This window comes from Chanos chanos, chromosome 12 (genome assembly GCF_902362185.1).
Source record: "Chanos chanos chromosome 12, fChaCha1.1, whole genome shotgun sequence".
Taxonomy (NCBI): Eukaryota; Metazoa; Chordata; class Actinopteri; order Gonorynchiformes; family Chanidae; genus Chanos; species Chanos chanos.
Window position 1 is genome coordinate 1,115,046 of NC_044506.1, and position 20,007 is coordinate 1,135,052.

The following is a 20,007-nucleotide window of genomic DNA, read 5'->3' on the forward strand; positions in this document are numbered from 1 at the left end:
AAAAAGATGCCTTCCAAGCTCCATCTCACACCTCGGTCTGTAGGTCGATTATGTCTTGGCCCACGAGGGGAATGGGGGTGCCAGCCTTCTCCCACTCCACCGCCTGAAGCTCCAGAGGAGATGGTTGCAGAGGTTCCAGATCCTTGCGGACCCATGCGGGAGGTGAGTGCTGTGATCTGGGAGCACCATCCCACGGCCCTGGCATCTGCTGCTTGTCCTGGAGAAGAGGAGAAGCGAGAAGAGGATTAGTTGCTGAAGATCATACCCGAGTCGGTCCTACCACTTCTCACAGCAGTGAGGGTACTGTGTTGTTCCTTTAAGATCATACAAAGCCTAAAAAATAGTCTAAGACTTCCTAAATGGGTGATTACCAATTTTAATGGTTTAAAGATGTGGAGGTGAGCTTACATTAACACAGCTGCTTAGCACTTGACTGCTATATTAACAATGAGAGTCAAATCATTCTATTTAACTAGCCTCATGCAAACATTTCAGTAGAGAGCAGGGAATGTTCCATTTATTTCTTGCTAAGACTAAAGACACATGATAAATGATACTTACGCTGTGGTTGGTTTTGTCGCTTCCTCCAGAAGATACGCTCCATCTTACAGACTGTGAAAAAGAAACGATTCTTTTAATGACCTTTTACAAACATAACAGTCTCATTTCCATATTAAAGCACAGAGACACGGAGAACGCTTCAGTCTCTCCGCAGGAGTGGTTTTGATTTAAAAGACTTTCACTAGGATGGTCTGATTCATGAGTTGATAGAAATTGGTTCGTTTTTGCTCTACGTGTAATCAGGCTTAAGTTCTGAGAGCTGCATTTTTGACAGAATCGGGTCTTTTGGTTCCTTGAGCTTTCCAACCAGAACAAGTCCTACACCTTGCTGTCACTTTGTTTCTCTTTTAAATACAGAAAAAACAACATTACCCCTGCCTTTTTTTTTTTTTGACTGATTGATTTGTTTGTTCATAAATTTTTATTTATTTGTTACCTTGCTGTCAGAGGCGGGTGACTCTCTGTCCTTCTCTGCATGATGTAATTTCCTGTTCAAATCCTGGAACATGTTCTGGTGGCGTTTCCGTGTGTGCATGATCTTCTACATGGAACATAAAACAAAGAACAGATATCCCATCAGCCATTTGATAAGAACTTTATCACCGTAGCAACAAACTTGTTCATACTGCTGTCACTCATCACGCATGCTGATTGTTTTTGTCAGATTAGCACCAATCCAAATAAATATCAGGCTTTCTGTAGCTAATACCTGGCAGGCTACATAAAGCATGTCATTCTGCCTGAACGACACAAACAATGAAATAGCTAGTGGCTCCACATTCCAGCATCATTTAAACCCAGTGTGACTGTACAGGTATTTTTATGTTATTTCAGATACATGAAATAAGTAATTACCTCAAAGTCCAGCTCAGCATAACGGGATTTCTGTCTCTGTGAAGAACAGATGGAAAAATCATGATATTTAGTCTGAAGTGAAGTGAAACAAGCAATTACATCCATGAGTGAATTAAATTGCATTAAGGTGAAATAAAAAAGATGTTGGGAGATTTGTTTCTCATGGTATTTACGGGTGAGTTAGATACATTCATTCATTTATTAATTTTCTAAGCCGCTTATCCTAATTAGGTTTGCGGGGCGTGCTGGAGCCTATCCCAGCGTTCATTGGGTGAAAGGCGGGGAAACACCCTGGACAGGTCGCCAGTCCATTGCAGCAGTTGGATACAAATATTTTAACTTCTTAATATATTCAAAATCTTTCAACAAGCATGTCCTTAATCCCTACTCTAAATGCCCTATTTATACATTACAGCTATTCTACAACGACCACCACGCCATTCTGCCTCCTACCTCCAGTGAGCTCATGGACAGCGTGGAAATGGTCTCGCTCTTCGACATCATGGAGTTCATTGAGTCGAAGGTGTCGCCCAGGCTGCTGGTCATGTGACTTTCGCTGGAGATGTTGTGCAGGTTCTGGATGGGCGAATCACGCTCAGAGTACGAGACGCTAACACGGTCGGCAGGCAGAGACTTCATCCCGAAACTGGCCTGGGGTTCGGCGAAGGCCCCACCCAGCTGGACCAGGCGTGTCTGGGGAAGCTGCTCCACACTGATGTTGTACTTTGTGGCAGCAGAAGAGTCGTCTTTGGGTTTGGACCGCAGCGTGGACGTGGTGTTGGGCATAAGGACGTAGCCGCTGCCGTCGGGAGCGCTTCCCTCGGCCTGTCCACGGGCCAGGTCCGCGTCCAGCTGTTTGAAAAGCTCGCTGTCACACACGTAGACGGGCTTCCCGCAGGCCGGGTCCAACCCGCGACCCTTCTCACGGCGCAGTGTCAGCGTGTGGCTGGAGTAGTCAGGCACGGCCTGCATGTGGCCCTTGGTACTGGTGTTGGCAGGGAGGGTGTGGAAATTTGGGCCCATGGGTAGGGGCATCTGAGGGGGGGGCATCTTCTCCTCAGAGGAACTCTTCATGCCTCCTGTTTAGGAGAGAGCAACGGGGGGTCAGGGTTATGTCCAAAAGCAAAGTTTTGTGAATGCTAACATTAGCCAAAATTTCAACCAAACAGGGATAAAGAGTTACAGAGATAAAGTGAGGCTGGTTTTTTTTTTTTCTCACCTGGTCTGCTAGAATCAGCATCCTTCTCAAAGTCAGACTGCAGAAAAACAGACAAAAAGAAGAAAAAAAACCCATCAAGTATTTGTAAAGGCTTAAGGTTGACTTGTCAAATGAACACTGCTAATGCTAACACAGCGTGGTGAGAGGACTGACCATTAGCTGGGTGTGCCCATTCTGGAGGGAACTGCCTGAATCGCCATTTCCATCATCTTTACGATCAACCACCCTGCACTTAACCGCCTCCTGAACCTACAAAGCACAGTCAGCAAAACACAATCAATAAAACACAATAAACTTCAAACCCTCTGTCCATTCCCCTGTTAGCCCAAACATGCTAGCTTACATTCGCATAATGACTATATTCTCTTGTCATTTTATTTCTATGAAAGAAACCATTGCTCTGTCATCAGTATGAGGAGTATATTTCCGACGCATTTCTCTTTCTTACGCTTTCCTCTGCTCTTCATGATCTGGCAATGAGTGACTTGTTATAGTCATTTGTTATAACTTGTGAATAGTTAATTTGTTGTAACGCACCTCTCGGCGTAAGATGCAGTGAACCATAACGATGATGAATCCCTCCAGCGAGTCAAAGACAGCGAAGAGGATCTGGAACAAGGCGGAACGACGATCGGTAATGGCCAGAACCGCAGACATCCAGGTGAGAGCCAGGAGAGGCAGAACCACACAGGAACTCCACAGAGACGCCCTGTTCAACAGGAGACAGCTGGTCATACACGTGAAAGGCCGTCTCTGTGCATCAACCCTTATTCAATTGTCATTTCTGAGAGAATCTTGTCTGAGTTTTTGAGTTTTTTATTTTATTTCTGAGAGAATCTTGTTTGAGGTTTTTTGTGTCGTGGCTGAAACTACTCTCTCACCCAGCTCTCTCTTTGAGTTTCACGTCAGTGATGCCGTCTTTGGACACGAGTTTGTTGAAGACCAGAATACCAATGACCATGTTCACCTGTAAGACCACACAGTAACACTGGCTTAGTGACATTTAGACACAGTGACACAGTTTCACTGTCAGTTTTCTTACACTGGACAAAACCATGTAAACACAGTAGTTATGATAACTGAGATAAGGACTGAGTTTTATTTACCAGGACGACAGCTGCAGCAGGTCCAACAAATGAGTAGAGAAGGCCACCTTCCAGAGACAACCAGCAGCTAAAGAGGAGAAAAACAGATTTCATATGGTTATAGGTGTAACGCAGAGAGAGAGAGAGAGAGAGAGAGAGGGAGAATGAAAGCGGTGAAGAGAAGACACTCACTAGTTGACAGTGCCGTATCCTTTAGCCTTGGTGAAGCCCACTGAAACAGCCACGACCAGGGCAGGAAGCCCCCAGCCCAGACACAGGAAGCGCTTACGAATAATACGGTTCCTCAAACGCCCAGTAACCGCCATGTATGACTGCCATGCCTCCGTCAGCACCCAGCAGAAAGACGACAAAAAGAAGAAATGCAGGAAAGCAGCAACCAGAGTACACATCACCTACAGGGGGAGAGAGAGAGAGAGAGATGTTCAGTCTGTAATCAACCTCAAGGATATTCTTTACATAGGGGGTGTGGTCAGATGATATCATACCTTATTGCGAGCCTGAGTTTGACCAATCAGAATGAGGGCATTAGAGCAGATGATTGACAGGCAGAAATTGATGAGAATGACAGACCGCTCAGAGCGAATGTACCTGAATGACAAAACAAGAGAAAAACGAGAACAGGAACGTGAGGACAAGAACAACAGCACTTTAACTTCAAACACTCAATTTATCTTTCAGCTGAGTGTGCTGGTGTGTCAGGGCATGGCTTATGTGTGTGTGTGTGTTTTATTTCACAGGCTCTTACTTCCAAACGGAGACGTAGATGATGATGAGGAGGAGCAGCGTGAGAGAGGAGACGCCGCAGCCGACGATCAGAGTCACGGAGGGAAGCAGTGTCTTATCCATCATCTACAGAGACACGAGAGAAAAAACACAAACACACACGCGTTAGACACACCACTGCAGACACCCAGAGCCCGCACGTGTGTGTGTGAGTGTGTACGTGTGTGTGGCGTTTGATTGACAGAAGTAGGCTTGCTGTAAGGGAAAGAGATCTGAAGGTCAGGAAGACACACAGAGCCGACACAGTTTCACTGCTCATGTTTGGAATCAGCCACAATCCAACACTGTACATCCACCAGACTACACCATCAGCACCCCCACTGCTTCTCCACCTCTCCAGCTGAAAACACTACTGTTTCCCTGCAGCTGTATATGAGCCTGTGTGTGTGTGTGTATGAGCCTGTGTGTGTGTGTTTGTATATGTGTGTGTGTGTGTGTGTGTATGAGCCTGTGTGTGTCCTGGAGTGATGTGTGTGTGTGTGTATATGTGTGTGTGTGTGTCCTGGAGTGATGTCGACAGGTGGGCGATTCTCACCTCTCCATTTATCAGGCAGCCGCTGTGCAACAGCAGCAGCCAAGTGCCTAGTCTGTGCCAATGGCCATGTCTGGGCACAGCCCTGGCATGGAACCCTCCCTGTGCTACTGAGCCATGCCAACATCTGCACCCCCACCCCCGCCCCCCAACACACACAAGGTCCAGACCTCTATCTCCCTCCTCTCCACTGCTCTTCCCTCCAATTGCTCTTCCCTCCATGACTGAATTGGGTTCCATCACTTCAGATGAATAAACTTTTATTCTTTATTGAGGAGTAAATCTAGACTCTGGTGCACGTATAAAGACAATCATGCCAGACTCTTCCTACTTTTTTTCTTTTTCTTTAATATAGTCTCTGGTCTGTCTGGGTGGGAGTAGAAAATTAATCCAGAGACTGTGACCCAGTTAAAAGTCCCTCTTTTGTCCTTGACAGACTGAATGTGCTTTTTTTAACTTTACCCCAAAACTGAAAATCCAGGCCAGGCAGGGCCCCAGTGCCAGGGAGGAGTATGAGTTCGGAGAGAGAGAGGCTCTGACTGACTGTTAAAGGCATTTAAACAGGGATGATGGGAGAGCTTCCTTCATTAGAGCAGCTGCACTGGTCAAACAGGAAACAGAACAGACTGTATCCAATAAGCAAAGGAAAGAGAAAAGGACATATATAGTATATTTATACATGTCTATGTCTGTCCTTTTCTCTTCCTTTTACTAATTTGATAAATATATATATATATATATGTGTGTGTGTGTGTGTATACATATACATTTATTTATACATATATAAATGTATATGTAGAGAGAGAGGAGAGAAAATACATATCTGTCTGGTGATTCTCTCTCTCTCTCTCTCTCTCTCTTTATCTCAGTGTCTATGTCTCCCAGGCAGTGATTTCACAGTTTTACAGGAAAACAGTATTAAGATCATCTACAGCACACATCAAACACAGTGTGTGTGTGTGTTTGCGTTAGCTGAGTGAGGGAGAGGGGGCAATATGACTGGGGTCTAGTTAGGATGGGGGGGTGGTTGGCTGGCTGGCTGGCCTGGGGGGGGGGGGGGGGGGTAATGAGGAATTGATATGGGCAGATGCTATAGGACTGATCGGTGCAGCGGGTGTTTCCTTGGGGGGAGGGTTGAGATGTGACTAAAGGGGGCGCTGTTGCTTCACTCTCATATACACCACAGAGGAACTAATCCAATCAACCACACACACACACACACACACACACACACAGAGTGGGTCGCAGAGCTGATACTGTACGTGCAGACAGACAGACTGACAGACATAAACACAACCACATTTCAGCTATGTCTCTCAAAAACATCCGCCCCTCTCTCCCCAATTCATTCATGTTACATTCCTTCATTTTATCAAGTCAGAATGTCTTAAACTCCGTGCAGTGTAAAGTAATAAGAATTTCATCTGCTGTGTGTTATAAAACACACTCTGCGGCAGCAAAGTCCACAGCATCGAAAAAACTCGTTTTTTTCTGCCGGAGGGGGGGCTTTTTTTCTCTACTCCACAGAAACCAGAATCTTACACACAGTACGCGCGCTGCAGATGCCGTTGCTAAGGCAACTGGCGAGCAAAATGCTTTAGAGGCACCTTCCAATCAAATAAAGACTTAAGACTGTCTCCGCCAAGGAGAATGGCCAAATACAGGCACAATGCCTCTGCGCAAAAACAGTTGTTTATTTCTGAAAAGAAATAAAGAATAAAATAAAGACTGTCTCCGCCAAGGAGAATGCCCAAATACAGGCACAATGCCTCTGCGCAAAAACAGTTGTTTATTTCTGAAAATAAATAAAGAATAAAATAAAGACTGTAATAATGACAGGGATCATAAGAATAAGTAGATGTACTGGAACATTTTGTCAAAGCCAGTCAATACCATGTTAAAAAACTGTCCATTTAACGGAAAGGGCAATCTTACAGGCTATGCTAAAACGATATTAGTAAAAAAAAAAAATTCTGGTCGGAGAAAGAGAAAGACTCAGACAAATTCCCGTAAACCTAATTTCAAAAGGCTAGCCTCGGGGAGAAATGACTGCGATGTCGAGCGTTTCATTGTTTTCGACACCAGTTATTTCCACGTAATGTTCTCCCCCGATTGATTAAAACCACACACATCTCTTCTTACGAATCAATAACTGACTATTAAAACATGCAAACATGTACGAGTTACATTGCATGTCGTTGAAAAAAAAATCCACCCTCTGCAATCCGTTGTTAAACCAATGTTTATCAAAACAAGATGACTGATCGGTTTCAAATGAGACCAATTTATCTTTTTTCTCGACTGTCATTTGATCTAATGTTCCGTTTATGTGTTTAATCATATCATTAACAGGTTTAAGCGATCAAAGCGGCACTCAACGGCACCTGCACATAGCAACACAAAGAGAGAGAGGCACAGCTCACACATGAAAAACAACGCCTACGTTTTTAACATTTCGCCTCCGCCAACACAGAAATGTACTTTTCCAGCAACGGACAACGAAAACGCATAAGAATTGGACTTACCGAATCAGGATTTGGCCGCGCTAAAATGGCGAAGGTGGAGAGTCCGTCACACACGCATTTGGTTCTGAAGGAGTCGACGGGGAGCGCTCTGCAACTACGCGCAGTCCACGATCCAAGCAGCGACGAGCTGTTGAGAGGCAGAGCGAAACGGAGCAGCGCGTTTAGAGACAAGAGAACATTTTCACACAAAATGGCTCAAATTAACCTCTTTCAAGCCTTCCCCTGGGGTTTACGCCTCTCACTCGCATGCTCTGAACATTTAATTTCAATCCTAGAGCAGTTCACTGTGTCACTCTTCCTGTGCGCTGCGCAATGACCGAAACGCAACAAGAACTGTGCACACAAATCAGTGCGTTTTTCTTCTAATAATGTATTTTCCTCAGTATGGGAATTGTTCAAAATATTTTCCACAGTTCTGATCCATAGTTTATGACCAAGTCGATCGCACAGGTTAAAAATCAAGAATACATTTCAAACAGAAGTTCAGTTATTTTTCATAGAATGAATAAGAATAGCCACGAGGGACAGCTTGACTTATATGTCCAAACTCATCCTGACTGTCAGCCCAAGAGACTCTGTGTTCAGTGTGAGAGACTGAGTGAGAACTCTGTGTTCAGTGTAAGAGACTGAGTGAGAACTCTGTGTTCAGTGTGAGAGACTGAGTGAGAACTCTGTGTTCAGTGTGAGAGACTGAGTGAGAACTCTGTGTTCAGTGTGAGAGATTGAGTGAGAACTCAGAGCCCAAAGAACACAAGTATTCATAGCCTTCTCCTTGTTCATTAAAAGTTTGCCATCATCCTTTCTTTTCAGAAGGAAAAAGAGGGCCAGGCCATTGACAACCAGTGTTGCCATGGCGACTGGTTGATGTGGAAGGATATTGGATGACCTCATGCAGCATCCCATGGAGCGAGGGATGAATCTCTCAGAGTAAAGGACAGAGAGAGAGAGAGAGAGCAGAGAGAATGAGTGAGAGGGAATGGCGTGAACTGTAAGGGGAAAAGGACACAGTAAACAGGGGCAGTCCTATGCCGGTGCCTGTGCCAGTCCCGCACCACAGTGTGTGTGTGTGTGTGTGTGTGTGTGTGTGTGTGAGTGGAAGTTATAAGTCAGACACCAGCAGGGGGAAACCCATCAACAGATGTCTCAGTATTCCTCCTGATGGCTTGGTCCGTGGCTCACTTCGCCAAAGGTTTTGTTCTCTGACCGTGAGGGCAGTGAGTGTGTTAAAATCCCTAGACTAGACATGTGAACTGTGTAGTAAGTTACGCTGAGCTCTGAGGACACTATCAGTATCAGTGTGAAGAATGCAGTGCCCAGTCCAACCTGAGTCCTGATCAATCTACAGTTAATGTTACAGGTTAGCAGTGCCACGAGGAGAGTCAATACTGCTCTGTGCCAAACATGCTCCGCTCTCTACTCTGCCTCCCCTCCGCCTGTGAGGCTGACTGGGATATGATGTCTCTGTAGGGTCCTGCAGTGGCTGGGCTTCATTACATTTCCTCTGACCACACGCTTTGTGTGTCTGTCTGGCTGGGCCTGCCTGGCTGGAATGGTGATGTAAATGAATGCACTGCACTGTGTGTTTTAGAGGCTTGTGTGTGTGTGTGTGTGTGTGTGTGTGTGTGCGTGCGTGTGTGAGAGGATACACTGAACTGCACTGTTGTGCGCAGTTAGGAAGGGTAGTTATGTGAGGAGCTGCTCCTCTATTTGTCCTCTAGAGGGCACTGTGCTCTTGCTGTGTGATGCAGGGGAAGGTGTTGCTGCTGCTGGTTTGGTCTGGGGGAGAAGTGACAGCATGACTTTGATCTGATTATCTGATGACAAATAGCTTGCTAAAGCCTGTGTGTGTGTGTGTGTGTGTGTGTGTGTGTGTGTGCCCTTTTTGAACAGCTACAGTGTTAGAGCCAAATGGCCTGCTAACCTTCATATTCATACACCTCAGACACCTCTGCCTACACACACACACACACACACACACACACACACACACCATACGTGGGCAGGAGCTCCATCACCCTCTGTGCCACTGTTACAGTAACACACCGTTTTAATGGTCTGTCTATTTACATAATCACTACACTCACCTCTCGCTCTCGTCCCAGGAGATGCAGGTTTCATTCATTGTGCCCTATGGGGGGAGGGGGTAATGAGAGAACTGTAAGTGTTTAGAGGCAGATCCCCATGTCACATGATAGAAACATTCATCAACGTTCAGTCACTTTAACAAGAGCCACCTCCACACACACACACACACACACACACACACACACACACACTCCTCTATGTCACCTGGCACACTACAGACAGCCATCTAACATTCTGACTGTTACTGACACAGAATGAGAGAGAGGGAGAGAGGCGGGGTGGACTGATATCTTACATTGTGAAGGTGGGGAAACTCAATCTCGACTGGGGAGGCCAGGAAACCTGGGTTTGGCTTCACACTTACAGTAACCACCTTAGAGTTCAGCAGTGTAGTGTTACTGGGAGAGAGAGAGAGAGAGAGAGAGACGTTTACTGTCAGACCACAACACAATCAGACAAAAAAACGTTCTGGCACTGTGTGTGTGTGCGTGTGTGTGTGTGTGATCTTACCTCTGCAGGGACAGAATGGGACCCAGGTTTCTGTAGAGCACAATGCCAGTCACAAAACCAGTACTCTCCTCAGCTTCTGCAAAAAAAGAGAAACATTTTAAAGGAGACTGGCTTAAACTGGCAGGACTCTTCTGTGTGTATGTTTTGTGTGTGTGTTTTGTGTGTGTGTGTGTGTGTGTGTGTGTGTATGTTTTGTGTGTGTGTGTGTGTGTTTTGTGTGTGTATGTGTGTGTGCGTGTGTCTGTGTGTGTGTGTTTTGTGTGTGTGTGTTTTGTGTATGTGTTTGTGTGTGTGTGTTATGTGTGTGTGTGTGTGTGTGTGTGTGTGTGTGTGTGTGTGTGTGTGTATGTGTGTGTGTGTGTGTGTGTGTGTGTTACCTGGCAGGTCCAGGTTAAGCGCACTGCGGGTCACTGTGATTTTTTCCTCTGAGTTTCGGACCCAGTCCATCATACCCCTCCAGCCCTTCATGGGAAAGGTCACGTCTGAGGTCATGGCCTTGGGACGCTTCTGGATGCTCAGTTCTGCCAAGAGAACATGATAACAAACAGTCAAACAAACAAACACAGTCAAACAAACAGTCAAACAAACAAACACAGTCAAACAAACAGTCAAACAAACAAACACAAACACAGTCAAACAAACACAGTCAAACAAACAGTCAAACAAACAAACACAGTCAAACAAACACAGTCAAACAAACACAGTCAAACAAACACAGTCAAACAAACAGTCAAACAAACAAACACAGTCAAACAAACACAGTCAAACAAACAGTCAAACAAACAAACACAGTCAAACAAACAGTCAAACAAACAAACACAGTCAAACAGTAGAGCATACTGAGCACTGTATGCGTTGTGTGTGTTGTTGTGCTTCAGTGGAGACAGAGAAAGAATGTTTATTCACCAAAGTTCTCCGTCACTTCATAAATGTCCTGGAAATCTCTCATCTGTTTCCCGATCATGTCAATAAAGTCTTCCACCAGGCTGAAAAATTCTTTAACGTTTCCTCCCATCTGTTCCAGAGAGAGAGAGAGGGAGGGAGAGAGAGAAAGAAAAAATTTAAACAACTAGAAGAATTAAGTTAGTTTTGTTGCCTTGTATGAGAGGAATAAGACCAGGTCATGTGGAGAGCGTTTCTGTGTGAATGCAGACTAACTATAGGCTCTGAATGGATGATGCAGTCAAAGAGTACGTATGTCTCACGGCTTCCTTAGCGCCATAAATGGAGATGCTGACTTACATCTCTGTGTGAGTGTGCGCTACACTAGGATCTCACGCGTCTCTCTGACGCACAGACTCTGCAATGTGGGTGCAAGGTGTGTATTTCTCTGCCTCCACTGTCTATACAACCACTGCTGTCCATCTGCTGCCATGACAACGCACAGATTGCTGTGTGGGTGTTGTAAAGCCCCCCCTCCCTTCTCTCTATGTCTCTTTTTCTCTCTTTGTTTCACTGTTTTTCTTCTCTGGTTCTTGAAGCGGATCCTTCAGACCCCGCGGGCTGAATAGGGAAACGGCCGTGCGGGAGGTTTGCCGGTTTTCACCTCTTCGCTATGTGTCTTGGTAAAGTTTCTGCTTGATTTGCTCCAGAAATAAAACTCTGACTCAATCATATTTCTGAGAAAAATCAATTAGCGTTTAAAATGTGTCCCGGTCCTCCACGGTTGGCTGACTCAGACATGCCCATGTGATCCCAGCAAGCGCAGCCTGCCTGAGAACACTGCGTCCGAGCCTCTTTTAGATATAACACATTTTAACATTGACAGAGAGAGTGTAACACATGCTCTGCACTGAGCTGCACTTGAGAAGTTTCTCTCGCAGAAAATGTGCTATGCTTTTTTTTTTTCTCTGCCTAATGTGCTCTCATAACAGTGTGAATGGCCTGAGGTGATAATATGAAAGAGTGAAGTTTGGTTTGGGACACACACACACACACACACAGATACGCACACACACAAAAAACAAACAAGTTTCACAAACTCACCAACTGTGCTTCCTCCCATTTGTCACGGTGCTCCTCCTTCAGTAAGTTGCTAATGGTCTGTGCATAGTTCTGTTTTAGACAGAAAATGAGAAAAACAAACAAACAAAAAAAAATGAATCCAAACAAGACCCCGTCACGTTCATTCAAGTTGAAAATCTCTCTACCAACTGTCTGAACCATTGTCTTACTATTTGTTTGTATTGAAACTGAAAAACGGGGGAACTTGACTAAGTCTGGTTCGGCAGAGAGGCCGGCGGGTTTTACCTCCACGTCTGCGTTGCTGAGGCTGTAGCCAGCGCCTCTGAAGATCCCCGTGGTGTTTCTGAGAACCTCCATCACGGCCTGCAGGTCTCCGCTGTACCTGGTGCCTTCGTCGGACGTCATCCTCAGTCTGGAGAGAGCGTCCGACACCCCGTCCACCAGGAGACCTTTCTCGGCTTTGGACACATGCTCTCGGCTCTGAGGGGGACAGAGGACGTGACGCCGTGCGTTCATTTCGTGGATGGTCTAAAGTCAGGACCTTTTCATTAGCTTCATTAGCCTCAGAACTCTGAACTCACCAGCTCCTGGATGTTCTCGTAAACTTTAGAGACACATTTGATGTGCGTTGGATTCTCCCAGAAGGCCAGGCCGACAGCGTCGAGAGTGCATCTCCTCAGAACCAGCCCTGGAGCAGAGACAGAAAACAGGGCTTCATTCTCTCTGGACGGTAAAAACAGAGCGTTGGCAAACAGCGAGCCAGGTGACGACCCGCGCCGAAGGTACCGGGCTCTGACTGAGGCGTGGCTGTGTGAGCGTACCTGAGGCATCGGCGGGGCAGGGCACGGCCGCTGTGTCTCCAGCAGGGGTTCTTTTCCACACCACACTGCCATAGTTCTCCTCAGGACAGATCTCATGGGGTTCTGCAGGGAACAACCATCCACCCAATTCATTTTCATGCCAACTGATACGCTCAGCTCAGTAATGCAGATCCTAATGCGCCTCAGAGCACAGATGAGTCTGAAATACGATTACAAATTATATGGAAAGCTGTGGTATTTTTTCTAGAAAAGATCTAAGCCTCTTACCAGGGCATCTCTTCTCATTGCATTGTTTGGACTCAGATTTATCACCGACACACGACTGGCCTCCATGGAACGGGCCCTCACACACTCTCTGTCTCTGTTGGGTGCCACCTCCACAGGTCCTCGAACAAGTGCTCCAAGAGCTCCAAGACAACCACCTCCCATCCACTAGAGGGCGACAGAACAAAGAGTTGCGCAATTAAACTGAGAAATCACAGTGTGCACTCAGTGCCTGTGGCATTGAGGTTTTTGTGACGTAGAGCTGAAGAGAGCTCTGACATTGGCGTTCCCTCAGGAGGCAGCTCTTACCTGGGCACTCTCTCAGGAAGCAGCCGCTGGTTTCCAGCCAGTCGCCCCGGCACTCAGCACCACCGTAAGACGGTCCGTTACACTCACGGGTCCGCTGCATGGTCCCATTAGAGCACGAGGCTGAACACGCACTCCACGCTGACCATTCATTCCAGAATCCATCAACTGCACATAGACAGACAGACAGAAAGAGGAATAAGACAGTCAGGCTTGTAATCAACACGGCTGGGAACTATTTCAGATATTCGAAAATGTTTTGTGGTCTGTGAAATATTCATATCTGTGAAAAGCACAAATCACAAATTAGATTTTTTTTTACGCTGGGCTCGAGTCATCTTTTCCGGTATGTTCCTCTGAGCGTTGAAGAACCGCCCCTCACTCCTGTAACCTATCACCTGAGAGTATCTGGGTGAATGCGCAACAGAACAATGGGCCGATACGTGAGTGTGCTGTATTAAACCTATATTATATTATTAAAGTATTATTAAAACCCTTCAGCTCGTAAAAGGTGTGATAACGATGACTTGTCTAACGCCAGCCCGAGTGGAACAGAACCAGTCATGTAATTAACTGATTTATTCTTTGGACTTTAATATGCTCAAAGTAATGGAAAACTCTTTTGGCTGCTCATCATTTGTCTTGCCTCTTTGCCACATTGGACTGGGAGAAACACACTGTATAAACTGTCCTACAGTACCACCTGGTGGTCAGATTAGAGAATTACACCCTAAAGGCTGTAAGTGCTATATACACCTGCAGACAGGCTCAAAGTGTCTGATGAGAGGCGTGAAGCAGAAGAACATGATCTAACTCTAGACTAAACATCTATAGAATGAGTGGATGAAGCTCAGGGCAGTTTGATAACACTCAGAGATATACGATTTGTCCTGTCCTCTAATCTGGTCAGAGTCTCATCTGTGAGTAGTGGGCTGTGAGTGTAAAGGGGTCTTGGCACAGTGTGTGCGCGTGTGTTAACCGCGCAGGCGTAGGACTCACCGGGGCAGACGGCGATGTTGCAGAACTTGGTCTGTTTAGCAGGGCCGCGGCACGGTTCCCCGCCGTGCTGGGGCTGTTTGCAGGTACGCACACGGTCGCGGTAACCACGCCCACAGGTGGAGGAGCACAGACTCCATGGCGCCCACTCATCCCATGCTCCATCCACTGAGAGAGAGAGAGAGAGAGAGAGAGATGTGTTAGTGTGTGATGTAAAGCAAGATCTGAAGTGTAATGCATGTGTGTGTGTGTGTGTCTGTGTGTGTGTGTGTGTGTGTGTGTGTATGTGTGTGTGTGTCTGTGTGTGTGTCTGTGTGTGTGTGTGCGTATGTGCGTATGTGTGTGTATGTGTGTGTGTGTGTGTGTGTGCGTATGTGTGTGTGCATGCTCTAACCTGGGCAGACGGCAGTGTTGTTACAGATCCTGTTTTCCCTCAGAGGGCCGGTACACTGTGTGCTGTGGGATGAGGTTACACACAGACGGCTCCGACTTTGCCAACCCTGTCCACAGCTGACCGAACACGCACTCCAAGAGGACCATTCATCCTGCATGGCATCTGAGACACACACACACACACACACACACACACACAAAATCAGTGTCATAGATTATTATTATTTTTCCCTTGAATATCTGTTAGAGGGGAACATTGGTGCTGAACTCCTGGCCGTGAGCTGACAGTATTTACCAGTTTTAGGAGCCAGGCTGCCCTCCTCTTTGTTGTCTCTCTTTTGGCTGACGATGGATCGCAGAGCTTGGCTGCGCTGGCGAACTTTCCCTGAGAGATCAAAAAACACAACCATTCAGATGCCGCTCTTAAGCCCCTCCCTCAGCCGCTCACAGCGAGCAGTCATTGGATGTTAACCGTGATTGATAACCAGTCTCACCAATGCAAGGCTGTGGGTTGCAGGAACGTCCCTCTTCGACCACACCCTCACAGATTTCGTTTTCAGGGTGACACGCCCTGCTGCGAACTTGGACTCCGCCCCCACACTCAGTGCTGCACTCTGACCAGCGGCCCCACCCGCTCCAGCCTCCTGCAAAGTCAAACAGTGTTTTTCGTTAAACATACATTTAATGTTTCCACAGGAGGACAGTGAGTGTACAGTGATCTGTTTCAGTTCTGTGAAGTTTAGGGACTGTTTTTTGTTTGTTTGTTTGTTTTCCAGAAGGGTACAGACTGAAAACCAAAGCGCAGTTTTGTAAAAGTTTGCTGTGCTGACACCTTGTGGACATTCTGGCTAACTGCATGCTCAGTCACAGGGCTTGCATAATCAGCAGTGAGGAGAGCAGAGGAAAGCAAAGTTAGATGACTTTCACTCTGTGAGACTTTAAGCTTCTGTTGTATGCTGCACAAACATTTGGCCTCATTAAGAGACTGATTTTATCGGGGCAAAAGAACTGTGTCTCGACAGAGAATGAAAGAGAAAAACATTCTAGAAAAACAAACAGTCGAGGGGGGTGGCTTTGAACGGCGAAATGCCAGGGCACCATGGGAGGCAGCTCCTCTTCAAGACGATGTTTTCAATTTACCTTTCGCTTCCCACCATGTTCGCTGCACCGGGTTTTGTCTGAGGCTGGCAGGTTTCTATGGAAACCACGGGAGCCGAGAATCGATTTCCTGTGCCTGGGAGCCAGCGGGGTTTTTTTGTAAGAGTAAAGCGCTAAAACATCGTTCGGCGTCTCACTCTCCCTAACATTTGGACGTGTCTGGGGGTGCGCGGCGGCTCGGGGTCAGACATGAGACAGCAATGGGCTGAATATTGTTTTGAAAAACATTGGTGTATTCAGCTGCTCAGACAGCGTCTGTGAGAGCAGGGGAGGCCTGTTCTCTCCTTCAGACGGGCGCCCGTAAAATCAGCACTTTATGACTACTGAACATTCAGGGACAGGTTTTCAATCAGTTCCCCAGTTTCTTTATCAGCAACTCATTTTTTCACATTTCTGGCTCCTGAGGTGAGAGCCCCAGGATAGACAGGAGGTATTCACACACACTCTCTCTAATATTACACTTTTCAAATTACTGAAGACGGTCTTACTCTGTGTAACTTTAGGTTGAGAACACACACACACACACACACACACACTTACTCATGATCTCCGCGTCGCGGCTGCTGTCTCTCAGGGCGGGTAAACATTTCTCCACGTACACTCCTCCTCTGTAGCAGCCGCCCGCCTTCCTCTTGGGCGTTTCCCAGCATTGGCAAGGGGTTGCCATGATACCGCAGGGGTTGGCATGGGTACTGGTCGCCAAGCATTTCTCCAGCCACTGGCACAGCATCTGACAGGCGGGCATGCTGGGATTTCTCTTCCCCACGACCAGGAACTCCGCCTTAAACTCACTCACATCCTCCACTTCCTGTTGGTCGGCGGCAGTGAAGGGCAGGGCAGGGCGGGGGGGCAGCTTGCGGAGCTGGAGGAACTGTTTGCTGGACTCCAGGTACGCCACGGAGGTTGTGCCGTCGCACAAACGAACCACCTCATCAAAACTCTCCATTCCCAGGTATGTGCGAGAAGTTTCGAGGAAGGAGTCGAACTGGAAGGTGCGGACCTGGCGTGGCACACAGGACTCGGTGGGCTTGGTGATCTTCATGTATACCGTGTAGCGACGTGGGTCGGGGTTCTGAAGGGTCCAGGAGCACGGCATGGAGGGCAGAGCGGTCGTGGAGGAGAAAACGCCAAAGAATCGACTCTGCTCCAGCGTGGCACAGGTGTCGGATGCTGGGCCTGAGGGTGTGGCCACGGCCACGCCCACCAACACAAATAAGGCCAAGCAGAGGCCAGGGAAAGAAAGGAACCTCCGCTCCATCTTCTCTCCTCACCAAAGAATCACGTGAACGATGCTTCTCTCCTTCTTCTCTGTCTTCCTCACACTCTGCCTGACAGTCCGCCTTTCTGTGGCTCTGCTGTATTCAATGTGGGTTGTTTGTTTACTTCTTTTGTTTGTTAAGTGGATCTTGGATGGAGGGTTTGATGCTTCACTGATACAGACAGTGGACCATGTCTGTCAGCCTGTGGATGAAAGACAAACATGCGCACACACACACACACACACACACACACCAGGAAAAAGACAGAGATCAGTTTAAGGGAGATGTCAGTCATAACTTCACATTAATTTGTCATCTTAACTAAATATCAGGTCCTGTAAGTATCTTAAGTGAGAATCACATGGTCTGCTGCCCCCCCCCCTTCCCCGGAGCAGATCTCTTGGCTGCGGAGTGGAGTGACCCTGATTAGCGGCTGGAGAGTTTGTGTGGCCGCGGTAATATTTTTCTGGGTGTATAATTACAGCTCTTCTCTAGAGCTTTCCCTCCAGGGCCTCGGCTTCTCCTCCCACGCGGCAACACGTGTCTCAGCAGCCTGCGTCACGCTGACGCGCCCGACGACGCGCTGCCACGCGCCCACGGACCGCACACGCCGCTCCCCGACAGAACGTGTTCCCGAGAACTTTGACTCACTGCGGCGAGAAAGGCAGAGTGGGCGCGGGGCTTTCTTTAGAAAGATTTCTGAACTGAGAAGAATAGCTTTGTAATTTCTTTTTGTTTCCCTGCGTTTTCTCCTCTCCTCTGTGTTAAAGGCTGTCTGAACTCCAGCCCCCTTCAGCTGTTGTCATGGTTACTGAGATTCCAGTGAAGGAACTGATGCTGGAGAAGAATAAGGGGGAAGTGAATCTGCCCTCTCGAGAGAGGAGAGAGGGATGAATGGATGAGGAGGAGAGGAGGGAGGAGAGTGATTGCAGGGCAGTGCAGTCCACAGGTTGGGGGCTGTAATGAACAGCTCCACTCAGACAGGGCTGAAGAGAGGACCCTGTTCCCACTAGCATCACTGCTCCACAGCTGCGTGTGGATTGGTCCAGCTCACAGCCCTGTCCCTGTGCTGTGGGGCCGGTGGTGCCCCTGGAGGAAGGGTTCTCATGAGCTGACGTTTGGTAATGAGTCAAGGTTCAGTTCACACTGGCAATAATGTTCAGTCCTGACAGAGTGGGTCTATACCTGAATGCCTTATGTACTCTGAACAGAGAGGGTTAAAGGTTGCTCTCAGTTTTGTAACCAGAGAGATCTCTTTATCTATTCTTGTACTCTCTCTTTTCAGTTGCAGGGAAGAGATTATATCATATTAGGATTATACCATGTCAGGGTTATATCGTATCTGCAGATTATATCATAATATTCTTTGGACAGAGAGAGTGAAAGAGTGAGAGGTCGAAAAGTTCTTAGGTCTCATTGTCAAATACAGAGCTTTTCTCTTCTTCTTTCCCTCTCTCGTTTCTAAAAGCCAGGCAGCAATGAAGTGGATGGTTGTTATGGAAACAACTCTTGTTTTTGTGTGTGAGAGGAGGGAAAGTGGGGCATTTAGAATACGGAGAAAGGAGAAGTGAGTTGGCAGCAGATGCCTGTGTGTTGTTTCTGCTGAGTCGGTAGCAAAGCTCTGCTCTGGTTGTTCTTTTGAACTTCTCCTGCGACACCTTGAAAAAAACAACCCTAGAACCTCAGAGACAAGGCGAGCGGTGTGGCCTTTAAAAAGTCTGTGAATTTGCATTCAGAGCTGCATCACAAAAAGTCTGCTGGGAGCACGGCTGTGCTGAAGGGCTGCTTTCTGTGGACCAGTTGACTGATCTGACACACAGACAGTGAAAGCAGCATGAGAAACACTGCAAACTGAGTCCAGTCGCTGCCGTGGCAACCGTTAACCCAGTCTTTTCTGGCTTCAGAGGAATTTTTGAGAGAGAGAGAGAGAGAGAGAGAGGGACTAGAGCGAGTTTCAGTGTGTGTGTCACAGTTGTGTTTTAGTATTAGCAGGTGGCTCTTTCTATAAACGCTGAAAGAAGATGTTGAAACAGTTTCAGACAGCCTTACACTGTTCTTTCTATTGTTTTTGGTCTTCCCTGCATACTTGCATGCACGCGAACGCCCACGCGCAAACACATGGAGACAATCGCCACGAGACAGCGAGAGGACAGACGTTCCCTGTGCATCATTAATAGAGTGCGTCAGTGTTTCTTTAAGAGTTTCATTAAATCTCGGCTTAGAACGTTTTAATTTGGTCTCTATGAACTGGATGTATGACCAGACTATGCACGCTCGCATGCACGCACGCGCGCATGCACACACAAATCCGTCGCGGAGAAGGTCCATGCGCAGCTGCTAATGGCGTTATGAATAGGTAAGCCGTGCAATTAACTCTAATTAGCGATGCGCACAGACACAAGAGCTTTCAACCCGCAGCTCTGCCGGATAGAGCGAGCGCGTTTCAACAAGTTCCCACGTCTCTATTCACCCTCCAGCCTCTCCGAGACGATCAAGTCTCTATTCACCCCCCAGCCTCTCCGAAACGGGGAGACGGGGAGTGAAAGAAAAGAGTAGAGCAGGAAGACGGGGACAGGAACTGTGTGACCGGTGTTACAAAGAGTAGTCATCTGGGTTGCTGTGGCAACAGCAGAGCATCGCTCTCTCTCTCTCTCTCTCTCTCTCTCTCT

The 20,007-nt window shown here is 47.2% G+C and overlaps 1 protein-coding gene across 1 annotated transcript; it reads right to left on the minus strand.

The window, feature by feature from the left end:
• Positions 1–25: 25 nt before the first annotated feature.
• On the minus strand, positions 26–17,337 carry LOC115825186 (adhesion G protein-coupled receptor B1-like). Its single transcript, XM_030788998.1, has 30 exons — positions 16,620–17,337; positions 15,416–15,565; positions 15,217–15,306; positions 14,923–15,084; positions 14,532–14,696; positions 13,536–13,700; positions 13,230–13,394; positions 12,963–13,064; positions 12,723–12,829; positions 12,427–12,621; positions 12,163–12,231; positions 11,083–11,191; positions 10,554–10,697; positions 10,177–10,252; positions 9,962–10,064; positions 9,666–9,709; positions 7,582–7,708; positions 4,487–4,590; positions 4,227–4,329; positions 3,913–4,133; positions 3,742–3,808; positions 3,517–3,602; positions 3,173–3,344; positions 2,789–2,884; positions 2,636–2,672; positions 1,855–2,495; positions 1,417–1,446; positions 998–1,102; positions 562–612; positions 26–217 (listed from the first exon to the last, which is right to left on the minus strand). Exons 1-30 carry the CDS (start codon positions 17,335–17,337, stop codon positions 26–28), a joined length of 4,596 nt encoding a protein of 1,531 aa, XP_030644858.1.
• Between the last annotated feature and the right edge of the window lie 2,670 nt (positions 17,338–20,007).